Genomic DNA, 16,137 nt, shown 5'->3' with positions numbered 1-16,137 from the left:
AATTATCCGGATAGAATAGCACTAGTTGATCCTACTTATACGATAAGTATAACTGATTCTGTAGCTATTAGTGTGGCGACACTAAGGACAGATAGTGGGTGCTCTTTGGAGAAAGAGTTCATTGAATTGATCCGTACGAATCCCTTAATGGTATTATACCTAAATGTCAATCAGGTTGATTCAAGTCACGGTTGTATAAGTGATCCACTAACCTGAGACACTAAGGAAATCTCGTGAGTGGACGACTACATTTTGACTATTACTTACGAGTCTCTAATCATGGATTTAAATAAGTTATAGATCGAATGTAGTAAGAAGCTTACAGAGATGATTGAGTGGTCAAGATGGGATCATTCGCCCTCGGTATAAGAGGAGATTGACTGGAGGAAGACGATGCATAAAAATCCATGGATAGGGTAGTAAGGATATTGCAGAAGGTGTTCTCTAGTGATCCCCGTTACGCATCAGTACTAATCGAATGATGGCTTGGGGTTTGACGATAAACCATACCCTAAGTTGTTCGAGAGTCTCATGTGGAGGATGGATTATACTTATACGATAATAGATGACAGTAAGGGTTCCATGAGAGAGTAAATAAATAAAATTCAGAGAGAGAGAGAGAGACCGAGAGAGAGTAAGAGAGCCACCACTAGATAGGTGAAATTCAGAAAGAGAGAGAGATAGAGAGAGAGAGACCGAGAGAGAGTAAGAGAGCCACCACTAGATAGGTGAAATTCAGAAAGAGAGAGAGAGAGATAGATAGAGAGAGAGAGACCACTAGCTAAGTGAGATTCTGAGAGTTGTAAGAGAGACACCGTTACACAGAGTGATATTCAGAGAGAGAGAGAGGGAGTTAATGAGAGATGAATAGAGACACCATTAGATATAGTGAGATTCAAAGAGACAGAGAGAGGGAGAGAGATAGAGAGAGAGTAAGAGACACACTAGACAGAGTGTGAGATAGAGAGGGAGAGAGATAGAGAGAGAGTAAGAGACACACTAGACAGAGTGTGAGATAGAGAGGGAGAGAGATAGAGAGAGTAAGAGACACACTAGATAGAGTGTGTGTGAGAGAGGGATTTGGTCAAAACCCATATACAACTGACATCATGACAACTATATGCGATAGTTTTATCTGTCACTGACCGCCATCTACCCTGTCTCTTCTCTTATATTCTGTTAGGGATGTGCAGTTCCCAAACGCAACTATGGTAATGATTGCACATTAAATATTAGGGATAGGTGGGACTGGAGGCACGATTCCTAGAGCAGGTTGATTAACAGATGTGCATGTGCCTTCTATTTCCAAAACAGAATATGACAAGACCCAAATCCACAAGGGAACTCTGTTAAGTTCATGATGAACCTCTTCTATCATAAAAAGAACGTGGGCATCAATAGTGAATAGCTATCCCACAACCAAAACTATGGCCCAGGCTAGACTGCCGCAGCAGTCCAACCCATTGCATAGAGTTAAGGATAGGCTCAAACTCCTAGAGATAAAGCCATCCTTTCAACTGAAATCCAAAGATGATAAAAAGTTAATGGATAATTAAGGCACGAGTTTACGAGTGTTTAGGCCCGTAGCAAGAATGCATATTTAAGTATCAAACTGTATTCTACTTCTGGGGGGACCGGTAGGATCAATATTGAGGGTCAAATCTGACTGACCCCGGAAGTAATTATTAAACATCTTATGTATAAATTTTAGTAAAAGTCTTAAAATATCATTGCGATGGCTTCTCGTTTCCTTCTTGCTCCACCTTATCTTGCTGCTTTAGCTTCTCGGGCCTGCTTGGACTGATAGGACCCCTTGAGAGAAATAGGGAGAGAGAGAAGAGATAGAAAGAAAGGGAAATGAACACACACTCATTGTTAGTAGTTTGAAAGTTGGTTTTGTCCGTGGACAATGTAATTATGAACAAGAATTTTCTATATCAATTTTTAGAGCTGTTGGACGAAAACGGATGACATTTTCGAACTTACAGAGCGAGGCTGAACGGACTTCTGTTCCATTATCCGTCCAAGGAATTTTTTTCGTCTGATTTGTCATTCGTTAGAGTTTCGTCGTCATCACAAGTCCGTCATCAGTCCCGTTCTATCATTCTTCCGTTTGAAAAAATGGAATGGATAATGGACAATTAGATGGCGGAACGGGGGCCTTTTTTAACGTTCCCCATCGACTTCTCCCACTTCGTTAACAACTTCATGTTCGTCGGCTTCTCTGCTGCCACCCAGGCCAGCACCGAGGCCCACTACATCCACTGGTGGACCTTCTCTCTACCGACCAGGTGGCGCCGTCAGAGGCGGCGCTGTCTCCTCCACAGCCTGCACCAGAAACGAGCTCTGCTGGCGGGGACCCGGGGTGGCGGCCGGAGTGGCCACCAGTGGCGCCTTCTTCCTCGCTGTCTGCACGGCCGCTGTCATCTGGGCGCGCCGGCGGCACCGCCATGGCTCTGGCATCAATTTAGCAGTGGAGATCGCTAGCTCGTTGCGAGAGATCTTGATCTCTGCCATCCTCTGGCGTCGATTTAACCTGGGGCTTACCTTCTCGCAGTCGACTTACCTTCTCGCCATTTTAGAGTTTTTAATTCATAAATTATATAAATTGGAAAAAGTCATCCATAATCCGCCACTTTTTGTCCGTCATTTTCGTCATCCGTCGCTCATCATGAATGACGGATGACAAATGACGGATAGCCATCCATTCAGTCATCCGTCTTTTGCTCTGGACGATGACGGATGATGAGACAGGACTGAGACTAGACCAAAACAGGACAATTCCAGACTGGACCAGGACGGAACTTTTAAGTAAAGTTTAGGTCTTTGCTAAAAACCATGACGGGACTGTAACCATCCAACCCATGATGATTGATCAGATCGTATTCTTGATTGTCAGATCGTTTGGATCGGACAATCAAGAACGATCATATCGGATCGTTGAACCCTCAAATATTGTTCCGGATGGTCCGGGACGTGGACGATGGACGGGACGGGACGAAGATCGTCCCGCCCGACATCCGAAATCAGTCCTGTGACGGACGGACGGGACGATTTTCTCGTCCGAGTAGGCGAAAACCGTCCCGTCCGTTCGTCACAGGACGAATTTCCGTCTCCGTTTTCGTCCAACTTCGCGGACGGGACGATTTTTTGTCCTGGGACGAAAAAACCGTCAGTCCGCGTCCGGCACTATAATCCACCCATCCATCCGCCTCAAAGCAAACACATTTCGCGCCGAAATCATAAACAGCTTTTCTGCGCATTACCTGCTCGACGAAAATCTTCAGCGGAGAGGGAAGAACAACGTCGCCCCGTCGGAAGATCCGATCAAGATCTGAAGAAGAAGTGAAGAAGATCTAAAGAAGAACTTCAGACGACTTCAAGAAGATCCGAAGAAGAACTGAAGACGATTTGGAGAAGAACCGAGGACGATTTGTAGAAGATCTGAGGAAGATCTGAAGAATAACTGAAGAACTGAAGAAGAGCAGAAGAAGATTTGAAGAAGAATGCTGTCCTCCGATCGCGGAAATCTGGAAAGCTGTCGGCGCCTGATCGGGGAAGGAGATCTAGTGATCGTCTACGAGCGACACGACGCCATGAAAGCGATTACGGTGAAGGGGGGGGCCGAAATTCAGAATCGGTATGGCGTTTTCAAGCACTCCGATTGGATCGGGAAGCCCTTCGGTTCCAAGGTACTGAGCAACAAGGGGCAGTTCATCTACATTCTGGCCCCTACGCCTGAACTATGGACTTTGGTGCTTAACCACCGCACTCAGATACTATATATTGCGGACATAAGCTTTGTGATTTCCTTCCTCGAGATTGTCCCCGGAAGCGTTGTTCTTGAGTCGGGAACTGGCAGCGGTTCCCTCACCACTTCGCTTGCCCGGGCTGTTGCCCCTTTTGGTCACGTTTACACCTTTGATTTCCATGAACAGAGGGCTGCTTCTGCCAGGTATGTCGTTCTTCTTGTGCTGAGACGCGGATTTTCTACCTGGGAATTGCTGTTTCTTCTTGAATGTTTGGTGTGTAGAACATCATTCGATTTTTTTGATGATCTAGTCAAAGTGGATTTTCCAAGCTTTGCTATTGGCTTTAGGTAGAGGGAAGTAATTCGTTTATCTTGTGTTTGTGGGTAAAAGTTAATCAACAGAGTTTGCAGGATTCAAACCGGGAATTGAAAATAGTGTTCCTACCTTGTTTGTTTTTGTGTTTGGGGAAAGTTCATGAGTAAAACCCATGAAGATAGTGTTCCTAGACATGAGTTGAATGGCAATGTAAGCTGGAGGAGGGAAGGAGCCTAAGTCATTCATATTGCAGATAAGTTTTATCAAAATCGGATCTTGAATCACTCCGAGACGCAGATTTTCTGTGTGGGAATTGTTGTTTACTTCTTGAATGTTTGGTTTGTAGAATATTATGTGATTTGTTAGCCGATCTAGGCTAAGTAAATCTTTTTCAAACTTAGCAATAGGCTTGAGGTGGAGGAGAAGTAGTTTGTTTAATTAGTGTTTCGGCCCAAAGTTAATTAACAAGCCATGATGTTTGTGTTCTTAGACAACACTTGGTCAAACGACAGAAGAAGCTGTCCGATGAAGTGGCTTAAGTCATTCCTATTTGTGAAGAATGCAGAGAATTCTGCCTTTGGGAACAGATAGGACAAATGAGGCCTTTTTGAGACAAATGAGAAATATGCAGAAGAAGTTTATTGAGATTTTTGATACAGAGAAAAGGGGAAAAAACTCACATATAAACAGGTTGGGAAAGACTTTCCTTTATAGGCTAAGTCCTTTCTCAAGATAGCCGTTGGGGGCAACGGTCATATAGCCGTTGCCCCAACGGCTATTTTAAGGGGCAAAAAGGTCATTCTTTGGGGAGCGATAGAAAAAGAAAGAAAAAGAAGGAAAAGAGAAAGGAAAAAGGAAGAGAAAGTAGGAGAGAGATAGGTGGGCCATTTATAACTCATGGCCCACCTTTTTACATGTGTGTCAAAATAGAAAAGGATGAAATTAGATGTTTAACACTCCCCCTCAAGTTGGGCATAGATGTTAATCATGCCCAACTTGGACGCCAAATCTTGAAACTGTCTTCCTGGTAGTCCTTTGGTCAGAATGTCAGCCACCTGTTGCGGTGATGGTATGTATTCTGGACTGATGAGTCCAGAATTAATCTTCTCTTTGATGTAGTGTCTGTCAATTCTTGCATGCTTCGTACGATCATGATGCACGGGGTTCTTGGCCATAGCAATAGCTGATTGACTGTCAGAATATAAGATGATTGGCTTTGGAGGAATGAGTTTTAAATCAGTTAGAATATCGTTAAGCCACATTCCTTCGCAAACACCTTTCTTTAAAGCCCTGAGTTCTGCTTCAGCACTCGATATTGAGACTTCCCGCTGCTTCTTGCTACGCCAGGTGATTAAATTTCTTCCCAAAAAACTGCAGTAACCAGATGTAGATCGACTATCATCCAGAGAGCTTGCATAATCTGAATCGGTGAAGATTTTAACCGTAGGGTCTCCCCCTGCCTGAAATAGAAGACCCTTCCCAATTGTCCCTTTCAAATAGGAGAGAATACGGTCAGCTGCTGTCTGATGAGACTGTCGTGGATCTGACATATACTGACTTAAAGAGTTCACAGCAAAGGATATATCTGGTCTTGTGTGGTTTAGATAGAGTAATCTGCCAATCAATCTCTGAAATGATGTCTTATCGATGGGGTCGTCCTTGTCGCTCTGCTTGGCTTGAAGTTTGACATTTGTACCCACTGGAGTGCTTACTGGCTTACAATCCAATTTACCTGTATCCTTGAGTAGATCCAGGACGTACTTGTGTTGAGATAGGACAATGCCGATCCTGGAATAAGCTACTTCAATACCAAGAAAATAAGTGAGTTGACCTAAAGATTTAATATCAAAGTTGCTGGTCAGATGACGTTTTAGATTTCCAATTTCCTTGATATCGTTGCCAGTAACGATAATATCATCAACATAGACGATTAAAATAGCCAGTTTGGAGTCTTGGCCATGTTTGAAGAATAGGGTATGATCACCCTCACTTTGTGAGTATCCAACTGATATGAGAGTAGATGAAAATTTCTCAAACCATGCTCTTGGGGATTGCTTTAATCCATACAGAGATTTCTTTAAGCGACACACATATGATGAGTTTTCATGCAATAGATAACCGGGGGGAGGAGCCATATATACCTCTTCTTGCAGTTCTCCATGTAGGAATGCATTTTTAACATCAAATTGCGAAAGATCCCACTGATGCATGGCTGCAAGTGCAATTACTAATCTTACTGTATTCAGCTTGGCGACTGGAGCGAATGTCTCATGATAGTCTATTCCATAAGACTGGGTATATCCTCTGGCCACCAGTCGAGCTTTATACCTTGCAATAGAGCCATCTGAATTATATTTAATCGTATATACCCATCTGCTACCAACCAATTTCTTTCCTTCTGGGTGGGCCCATATCCCATGTACCATTCTTCCTTAATGCCAACATTTCGTCATCCATAGCAGTTTTCCATTCGGCTTGAGACATAGCTTCTTGAACATTTCTTGGAATGACAGTGGTCAGTAGTACCTGAACAATCTTTCTGTAACCTGAGGACAGACGATCATAAGACACATAATTGCATATGGGATATAATTTCTTACTGCGGCATTCCCGAGTACCCTTGCTGATGGCAATAGACCAACCTTGATTAGCTGGTGCCGAAAGGTCTTCATGAGTATCTTCCTCGTTCTCCATCTGAGTAAACTCTTGTTCTCCATCTAACTCTGGATTGTCCTCAGCCGTTTCCGCTCGATCCATAGCTGGAGAGGAATTTTCAGATGGATTAAATCCCAGATTTTCCGTATCTAAATCTGTTCCTGTTTCATTTACTTCCAAATAACAGTCAGATCGATGTCCCTCATTGTAGAACATGCTGTATTCATCAAACTTCACGTCTGCGGTAACAAATGTTTTCTTAGTAAGAGGATGGTAACACACATAACCTTTCTGAGTAGATGAATACCCCACAAAAATGCACTTGAAAGCTCTGGAGTCCAATTTTCCTGCAAAGTGGGAATAAACATATGCTACACACCCAAGTACTTTAGCAACCAAATTTGTATGAAGAGATAATTCTGGGTGACTTGAGGCTAATAGATCAATCGGTGACAGTAATGACAGGGTTCTAGATGGCGTTCGGTTGATAAGATGTACAGCAGTAGCCACAGCATCACTCCAATAAGTCTTGGGGCAGTTTCCTTGAAATAATAGAGATCTGGCTGAAGACATAATGTGCCCAATCTTTCTTTCAGCAAGTCCATTTTGCTGAGGAGTGTTCACATGAGGATTCATGGATAATTCCATGATCATTCATGTATTGATTAACTTCAGAACTGAAATACTCCCTTGCATTATCAGATCGAAGTATTCTAACCCTTTTCCCAAACTGGTTATTGATCAACTCGATGAATCGGATGATCACGGTTGGGACTTCTGATTTGTGTTTAAGCAGGTAGATCCAGGAATATCTTGAGTAATCATCCACAAAGATTATAAACCATCGGTGCTGCGATCTTCCTGTAGTAGAACAAGGACCCCAAACGTCACTATGAACCATATCGAATGGAAATTTCTTCCTATGATCAGTTCTTGAAAAATGAGATCTTCTATGCTTGGCAAATTGACAAGACTCACAAACCAATCTTTGGATATCAATGTTTTTAAACAAATCAGGGTACACTTGTTTCAGAAGATGAAAGGAAGGGTGTCCAAGTCTCCTGTGCAGTAAGAAAATACTGTTTCTTGACTGAGTGTTGAGAACCATCTTCAGAGTCCTCTGTCCTTCTAGTCCGTCCGCTAGCAGGAGTCCCCTTGCCTTCTAGCAGATAAAGTCTTCTGGCCGGTTTCCTTTTCACACAAAAAACAGTTAGATGAGTCAAATATAAATCTCCAACCTGTGTCGTCCACTAGTCGTTGTAGTGACAACAAGTTGGCTTTAAGTCCTGGTACATGAAGAGCACTTTGTAGTAATACATCTTTAATCTTTATTTTCCCAATTCCTGCCACTTTTAGAATCCCACCATTGGCAGTAAAGACAACATGATTATCATCTATTACTTTATATTCCTCAAAGCATGATTTATCAGGTGACATGTGATCTGTGGCTCCAGAATCTACTATCCATCCATGAGATTGAAGATTTTCATATGTAGTAAATGCAATACTTTTATATTCACCTGATTGGGCGAGAGACGTGGAGCTGAATTTCTTGAATACTTTCTCGACTTCTTCAGCTATGAGCTTTTGAATATCTCCTTCTTTCTTTGGTGCTTCTCCCACTTGACTGCTGGAGGATGCAACATATGCTTTATTCTTTGCTCCTGGGTTCCATAACCCTTTCTTTTTGAGGTCTTCCTTCCATGCCAGCTTCCGGCACTCCTTAATATGATGTCCTGGCTTGGTGCAGTAGGCGCAGACTACGGGTTCTGTGCCGGTTGCTTCCTTAGACACGTGCTTAGACGATTTTTCTCTTGACTCTTCTTTTTTAGCGGCATGTGCTACTGAGACAGAGGGCTCAGTCGATAATTGTTGCTTTTGGCCTTCTGGCGGCTTGATCTTCTTTCTACAATCGGCACTTGTTGCCTCCGAGATCGCTTCTTCCAATGTAGGGAATTTCTCCCGATGGATTAGCTGGGATCGGAGACTTTCATATTCAGAATTTAAGCCCATGAGGAAGGTAAGTGTTCTTACTTTAATCTCCCTTTGCCAGTACTCGAGATTATGAATTGAGACTGGCCATAGCTGATCAATTTCCCTCCATATTGCCTTGAGTTGGGACGCATATGAAGCTACTGATAATTCCTTCTGCCGGATGAACTTTACTTGAAGAAGGAGGTCATACACCCTCCAATCGTTTGCATTTCTGCACAGGATTTACGGATTTCCCTCCATATATCTGCAACAACATCCATTAGATAATACTGATTTCTTTGTTCTACCTCCATATTTCTCACCATCCAGTTGGTGATGTATGCTTCTTCTGCGCCAAAGCTTCAATCTGAGCCTATCGGTAGGTGGTGAATCATCAGTAAGATGGTCACCCATGAAGGCGGCGACCAGTGACCTTCGGTCAATTTCATCCAACTATATCCGCTTTGTACCATCATACTTAAGATCCAGATCTGGTATGACCAGTCTGTTCTTAGTATAATCATATATATGAAGCACTTCGTCTGCAGAGGATTCTTCTTCCGAGCTGTATGCAGAAGCTTTGGCCTGCTTGGAAACTTTCCTGGAAGCAGCCTTTTTTCCCATATGATGATAGAACTTGCTTGCAGACTTGCAGACTTGCAGACTATGGAGCTCCTTTCGTCAGGGAAGGTTGAATGAATCAACCTTGCTCTGATACCATGTGAAGAATGCAGAGAATTCTGCCTTTGGGAACAGATAGGACAAATGAGGCCTTTTTGAGACAAATGAGAAATATGCAGAAGAAGTTTATTGAGATTTTTGATACAGAGAAAAGGGGAAAAAACTCACATATAAACAGGTTGGGAAAGACTTTCCTTTATAGGCTAAGTCCTTTCTCAAGATAGCCGTTGGGGGCAACGGTCATATAGCCGTTGCCCCAACGGCTATTTTAAGGGGCAAAAAGGTCATTCTTTGGGGAGCGATAGAAAAAGAAAGAAAAAGAAGGAAAAGAGAAAGGAAAAAGGAAGAGAAAGTAGGAGAGAGATAGGTGGGCCATTTATAACTCATGGCCCACCTTTTTACATGTGTGTCAAAATAGAAAAGGATGAAATTAGATGTTTAACACTATTGCTGTGAAGTTGTATCAAAATAGGACTTTAGTCACTCAAATCTGATTCTAGAAACCCAATTCTGTATTTAATTCCGAGAAAAAATCGTGGCTTTGATTCCAAACATGAATCTTCATTATTGTTTTTCTTGACCTTGTTAATTTGTCTTCTTACTTTTTGACTTAGGATAAGCCTCTGCGTCTTTGTTCCTCATAAGTTACTGGAGTATTTTTTTCAATTTCAATTGGGAGGATTTTTTCTCCATCATGTTAATTTATCTTCTCATTTTTTTACTTTGGATAAGGCTTGGCATCTTTGTTCTTCAGAAACTTACTGAAGAGTTTCTTTTCTTTCAATATGGGGGATTTTTATAAACGGATCGCCACAATTGTTTTCTTGATCTGTTGACCTATCTTCACTTGAGAACTTAGGATAAACGTCGGTACCCTTGCTCACAAAAAACTACTGGAATGCTTTTTCCTTCAATTGGGAGGATTTTCAATCACCCATCGCTGTCGTCTTTTTTGATCATGCTAATTTATCTTCACACTTTTGAGTTCAAAATAAGCCTCCACGTGTTTGTTCATTGAAAACTTACCCCTGAATGTCCTTTCTTTCCGTAGGTTGGATTTTCAAACACAAAGTGTCATCATTGTTTTTCTTTATCTAGCTAATTTATTTTGTTACTTTTGAACTTTTGGGTAAACATGGGGATCTATTTATTCCGCAAAACAAAAATTTACTGGATTTTTTTTCTGAATAGGGAGGATTTTCAGCGAACTGGTCTGAACCAGTTCATCACTGTTGATGTTCGAGATATTCAAGGGGAAGGATTCCCTGAGAAGTTCTCTGGCAAAGCTGATTCTGTCTTCCTGGACCTTCCTCAGCCTTGGCTTGCTATACCATCGGCCGGTAAAATGCTCACGTCAGATGGAGTTTTGTGCTCCTTCTCCCCCTGCATAGAGCAAGTCCAGCGTTCCTGTGAAGCCATGGCTGCTGAATTTACTGGTACTATCTTCTGCCCCTTCATTTGATTTTAAGGTACAATGAAGAAATGCAAAAATCGAAACGAAATTTAAATTTAACCTGTTTTCTACAAGTTTGCTGATATTATCTTCTCTCATATTCATTTGCCTTGGTAACTTCGGTAATTTTGAGTCAGAAGCAAAGAATAAATACAAAAAATGTTGACAAACTATTAAAGTTGACCTGTTTTCTATGAGTTTGATCATATTCTCTTCTTTGACCTTCATTTGCCTTTGGTAATTGTGTTAGAAATGTTGACGAAATACAAAATAATTTGACCTCTATTGTATGAACTCACTGCAGTCTTTTCTCACCTTCATTTGCATTTGTTAACTGCGGTAACTGTGTAAGAAACACTGAAGAAATACAAAAATCTTGACGAACTCTTGGCATTTAATGGTGTTCTCATCCGTCCCATTCACTTGCGATTGAAAACTTTTGTAATCATGTAAGAAACAATGAAGCGACGCAAAAGTCATGACCAAATATAAAGTTCACTTGTTTCTTACGAACTTACTGGTATTACATTCTCTCATATACTTGTGTGTTTAACTAACTTTGGAAATCGTATAAGAAAGATGAACAAATACAAAACTCCCTACAAAATTTTAAACTTCCATATTTGATATGACCCATGGGGGAAACACGCATATGTATGTGAACTAGCCATCACATCTAGATCATTAAAAGTTAGAACCATTAATCATCATAAATGTGATCATTATAACATCATAAATTAAGATTCAAGCTGGCGCACTTATTATCCCTACTTGAAACTAGAAAAAACGAGCATTATTCTTCTTTAAAAAACCAAAATTTATTTCATTCAACCTAAGCATGCTTTGGGGTTTTTACTATAATTTTCATGAAGATGTGAGGACATTTGAAGTCCTCCTCCGAACATATGAAGTGAGAGATGTCAAGCTGGGAGACTTGAGCAGTTGTGGCACAAGAAGCTTCGGAAAACTTCCATGCAAGAGAAAGCAACGTTTTTTGAATGAAGAACATGGAGATGAAACTATGGAAGAGGTTCCCACTTCAGTTATGGCAAAGCCATGTCAGGAGACAAGAGGACACACCGGATTTCTCACGTTTGCAAGGCTTAGATGCTTATGACAGGCAAGATAGTATTCGTAAGTTAATTCTCCTACTTATTTTCTCAGTAAGTTTAATCTCCTTATGATTTTTTTACATTCATTCACAAATGAACATGATTCTTAATGTGTTCCTTTGGACACTTGTTTCACTAATTGTGGCCATGATGGTCCTCTTTTTGCTAGTATTATTGCTCAGTAAAAAAAGTGTTTCTCAGAAATAAAAACATGGAGTTTGGTCAGACTTGGAATGAAAAGAAATTAGTTTTGGAAACTGATTTGGGGTTATAAATTTTATGCAGGAATTAAATTTTAAGCTACAACGAAGTTAATTGCGTTGATATGTTCAAATATTTCTAGTTTATGTTTGTTTTCAATGGGATGATATGTTTTAAGCTGGTCCATTAGGCCCATGTAATAGGCCAACCCATAATATGAGATTTCCCTTTGTATTTGGTTTCTCTCCTCTCAGTCATCTCTTTCTAGATTCTCTCTCTAGGGAATCCTCTATCTGGATTTCATGTTGTCTATTCCTTTTTACATTTAATCTCCATTTGGATTTCGTTTAGTTGTATATGAGCTACATTTTATAACTGGCAAACCTCTCTGTTTCGTTCTGTAGAACTGTGGAAATTCGGAGGAGAGAGAAAGTAGAGAGAGAGAGAGAGTGCACAAGATTGGGGCCAAAAGGATCATCTTTGCTTCACCAGAGTTCCCCTTTTTATACATATATATTTTTATCAAAAAAGTCCTTCAGAAAGTAAAGTTAGGGGGCTTACTTGTAAAACAAGTAAGCTTACTTGTTTTACAAGTAGGCTTCCAACGGTCCTCTTTTTAAAAGGGACCGTTGGAGGGCCTGTCCAACGGTTATAAAAATAACCGTTGGATGCTGGGCCTGTCTGGAACAGGCCCAGACAATATCAGGCCCACTAATGGGCCTGATATCTCCGCCCCTAAAGGGCCTGCACTAAGGAACCAGTCTAGGTTTCTTAGTGGGCCAGTAATGGTCCTTAAGGGACCATTACTGGGCTGCTAATGGGCCTGCAGAGGGTCCATTTGCAGTATACTATAGGAGTTAGTAATTTTATTATTCCCCTAGGTTAATCTATTACACATTACATGGCTTTGGGTCCATGGTTAGTATAAGATAATCTCATCACATTCCATTCCGTTTGTTTTCCGCTCTGTTCTGTTTCATGTTGAGTCATTCAATCTCACCCGTGAGAATGAATAATTGAGTGGCTGGCGTGAATCGTCACTTGTTGTCTCACACGGAGGATTAGTCGCTTAATTATTATTTGGCTTTGGCCCACAAATGTTCAAAGAGCCAGTTTTAAACTGGCCAAACCTAAATGAACCCTTACAATGATATTTTCTAAAACCCTAATTAGCTCTTAGGGGTTTGATACCTTCCTATTTTGGTTTTTCCTTTTTCTGGGTAGTTCATGAGGTGGATCTTATTAATTTAGACTGTCCTTTTCAATTCTAGAGACATTAATGGGTTTAGGAATGCAGATCATAAGTCAATTATAAATGTATTGGTTGTATTTCCCCTCCATGATATATTCCTATGAGACCATTGTGGCCATTCATCCTATGAGCACCCTAATATGCTCTTATTGTGAATTATGTAATTTCAGGTAAATTATTGAAGTATTAGAGAGATTAAATTAATTTATTTTCTCAAAGCTGAAGTTTTACTTCTGGAATGATACCAGTCTTTTTCATCCAAGTGATGATCTTATTCTTTGGTGTGTAGTAGAGGAGAAACAATTGCATGTCGTTATCCATCTCTATCCATAAATTCCATATATTGGCAATAATGAAAGCATATAAAAGTTTATACACATTTATAAAATTTTTTAAAACAATATCCAGATTTATAGTATCCACAACTTTAATCTATGCGTGCTTACATTTTTTGACATTCCTGTTCTCGCCAAATGTATGTGAAAAAAATGAGAAGCCTCCGTAAGAAAGAAATTGTGGTTAAAATTTAAATGTAAATTGTATCTACTTGACGTTTTACATCTTTTAATCAGGACCAATTGTGGTTAAAATTTAAATGTGAATAGTGGTTACATATTTTGATTGCTGGTAATGTATGTGTGTTTAGTTTTACAGAAGTTGTTCCAACTCAAACATTCTTTAATTACAAAATGCGAATCTTTTTCCACAAGGACAAATCAAGAGTCCAGCTTTCAGAAAAAAACTGCTTAATAAGCTCAAATTATATTTTCTATGATCCAAAGTTAATCAAGTTGTAGAGAATATATTTTTTAGTAGTTCTGAAAATAAATGTGATAATCATATGATATCTCCTCTTTATCATTCAAGTCCAAGATAGTTAAAAAAAAATCATTCAAGTACAAGTGGGAAATCTGATGTCCCAAATAGATAAATTAGAGAAAGGTGCTATGCTTAAAGACTAAACTGAGTATTGGCTCAAAGCAGAATAAACAAATATCATAGTAATAATCCATGTCTCCTACCTATCTTGAAAATAGTACAGTTTCATATGTAATATCTAAAAAATAGTTTAAATTATTCAAATTAAAATAAAATCACATTTGTAATCGTCCAATTCAAATCCCTCATCTTAGGTGACCAAAGCCATATTTGGATCAGCAAAACATAATTTTCACATCTTTTAATGATGACAGATATTGATTCACAAAAGTCGAATTTGATATTTATTTGAATTATATTTTTTGATAGCGAACATATTTGAGTTGCAAGATATCTCCATGATAAATCCCTTTCAATGAAAAGTTTGGTTACAAGATATCTGTATAAGTAAAATTTATGAGATAAGACATCTCTCATATCAGATTTGAGTGAGCCAAGATTATGAACAGAAGCAACTTTTAAATCACTTCTTATGAATTCATAATAATGGGCCATGAGCAGATTTAAATATGTTAAATTTATGATCTAATCTTATGAACTTCTAAATAAGAAATATGATAGATCAATTTGGATGCTCCTCTACTCATTTGACAAATAATCTGTAGGAAATATAAAATATTTGTATCATGATGGCAATTTCTCTAAATAATTTCATATCTAGTCTCTATGTATTGCCTTGTGAATGACAAATAGTAAAAATCTTCCTTGCCTCTTTGGTGCTACGCCAGATGACACTATTCTTTGTAAATGTGGTACCTTGAGCATTTCTTGCATGACAATGAAGGAAAGAAGATTATTTTGTCTAGAACGGTGGATTGAGAGGTTTTGACCTAGCAATGTATTAGACTATTTGCCATTATCAGCAATCTACATTGAATTGTGAGTTTACATATTTTTACATCTTAATCATCTTCAATCATGCTTCTTGGTAAATACAAATATATTCCACTTTTTTTAGTCAATATCTTGGACAAAGTTTCCTAGATATGTTTTAAAAAACTTTGGACGAAGTTTTGAGACTACATCTTAAGGTCACGGTGATCAAATATTCCTCTGGTCCTCTCATCATCCTGAGATCCTTTATTCAATGTTTATTTTGTTTATACATTGAGATATGTAACAAAATATTGTCATTTACAGCCTTATTTCCATGTTTTGACAGGGCATTTTCCTAAAGTTTGAGAGTCATAAATTATAAAACTAATAGATTTAATATGCCAAAAAAATTAAACTTTACCTTTTTAAAACAATGACTAGAGAGATAATCTATGGTAAGTGATGTAACATAAATCATGCATGCAAATCAACATTTTTTTAAGGGTTTATAAAGTCATATAATGAAATGAAGATGCATTTTTATGTTAAATTCCATTTATGCAATTATTCATTCATTATGTAAAATGTCATATTTTAATGATAAAGCAGAAAGAAAAAAAAGAAAAAACAATATATAATGATAATAATAAAAGGGGAGTTGAGCCCCCCCAAGGAGCACCGCCAAGCCTCACCCCCAGGTGACTCCCCTAGCCGAAGCCAAACACAACAAACAATATATTCCTAAAAAAATATTATTAACTTCGTTGATAAAGAAGAAAGAAATTACACATAATAATAATAAATAAATAAATAAATAACTAAGGGTAGTTGCGTGCCCCCCCCAAGGAGCGCAGCAAGGCTGCACCCGCAGGCGACGCCCCTAGTCGAAGCCAAGGCAACAAAAAATATATTCCTAAGAAAATATTATGAAAATCGTTGATAAAGAAAAAATAAAAAAGAAAGAAAAAACAATATATACAAAAATAA

General features: G+C 39.3%; 1 protein-coding gene across 2 annotated transcripts; it reads left to right on the top strand.

Annotated features, from left to right (window-relative positions):
* Positions 1–3,110: 3,110 nt before the first annotated feature.
* Positions 3,111–12,541, top strand: LOC144703768 (S-adenosyl-L-methionine-dependent methyltransferases superfamily protein). 2 transcript variants are annotated; one of them, XM_078576026.1, is made up of 4 exons: positions 3,111–3,955; positions 10,569–10,813; positions 11,703–11,964; positions 12,228–12,541. In XM_078576026.1, the coding sequence occupies exons 1-3, from the start codon at positions 3,507–3,509 to the stop codon at positions 11,945–11,947; spliced, it is 939 nt and encodes a 312-aa protein (XP_078432152.1). In that variant the 5' UTR covers positions 3,111–3,506; the 3' UTR covers positions 11,948–11,964; positions 12,228–12,541. The 2 variants fall into 2 exon arrangements, with proteins under 2 accessions (XP_078432152.1, XP_078432151.1); XM_078576025.1 differs by lacking the exon at positions 12,228–12,541 and having other exon boundaries at positions 3,112–3,955; positions 11,703–12,113.
* The last annotated feature ends 3,596 nt before the right edge of the window (positions 12,542–16,137 follow it).

The sequence above is a fragment of the Wolffia australiana genome, chromosome 5, assembly GCF_029677425.1.
Source record: "Wolffia australiana isolate 7733 chromosome 5, ASM2967742v1".
Taxonomy (NCBI): Eukaryota; Viridiplantae; Streptophyta; class Magnoliopsida; order Alismatales; family Araceae; genus Wolffia; species Wolffia australiana.
This window is presented reverse-complemented; position numbering and strand designations above follow the sequence as displayed.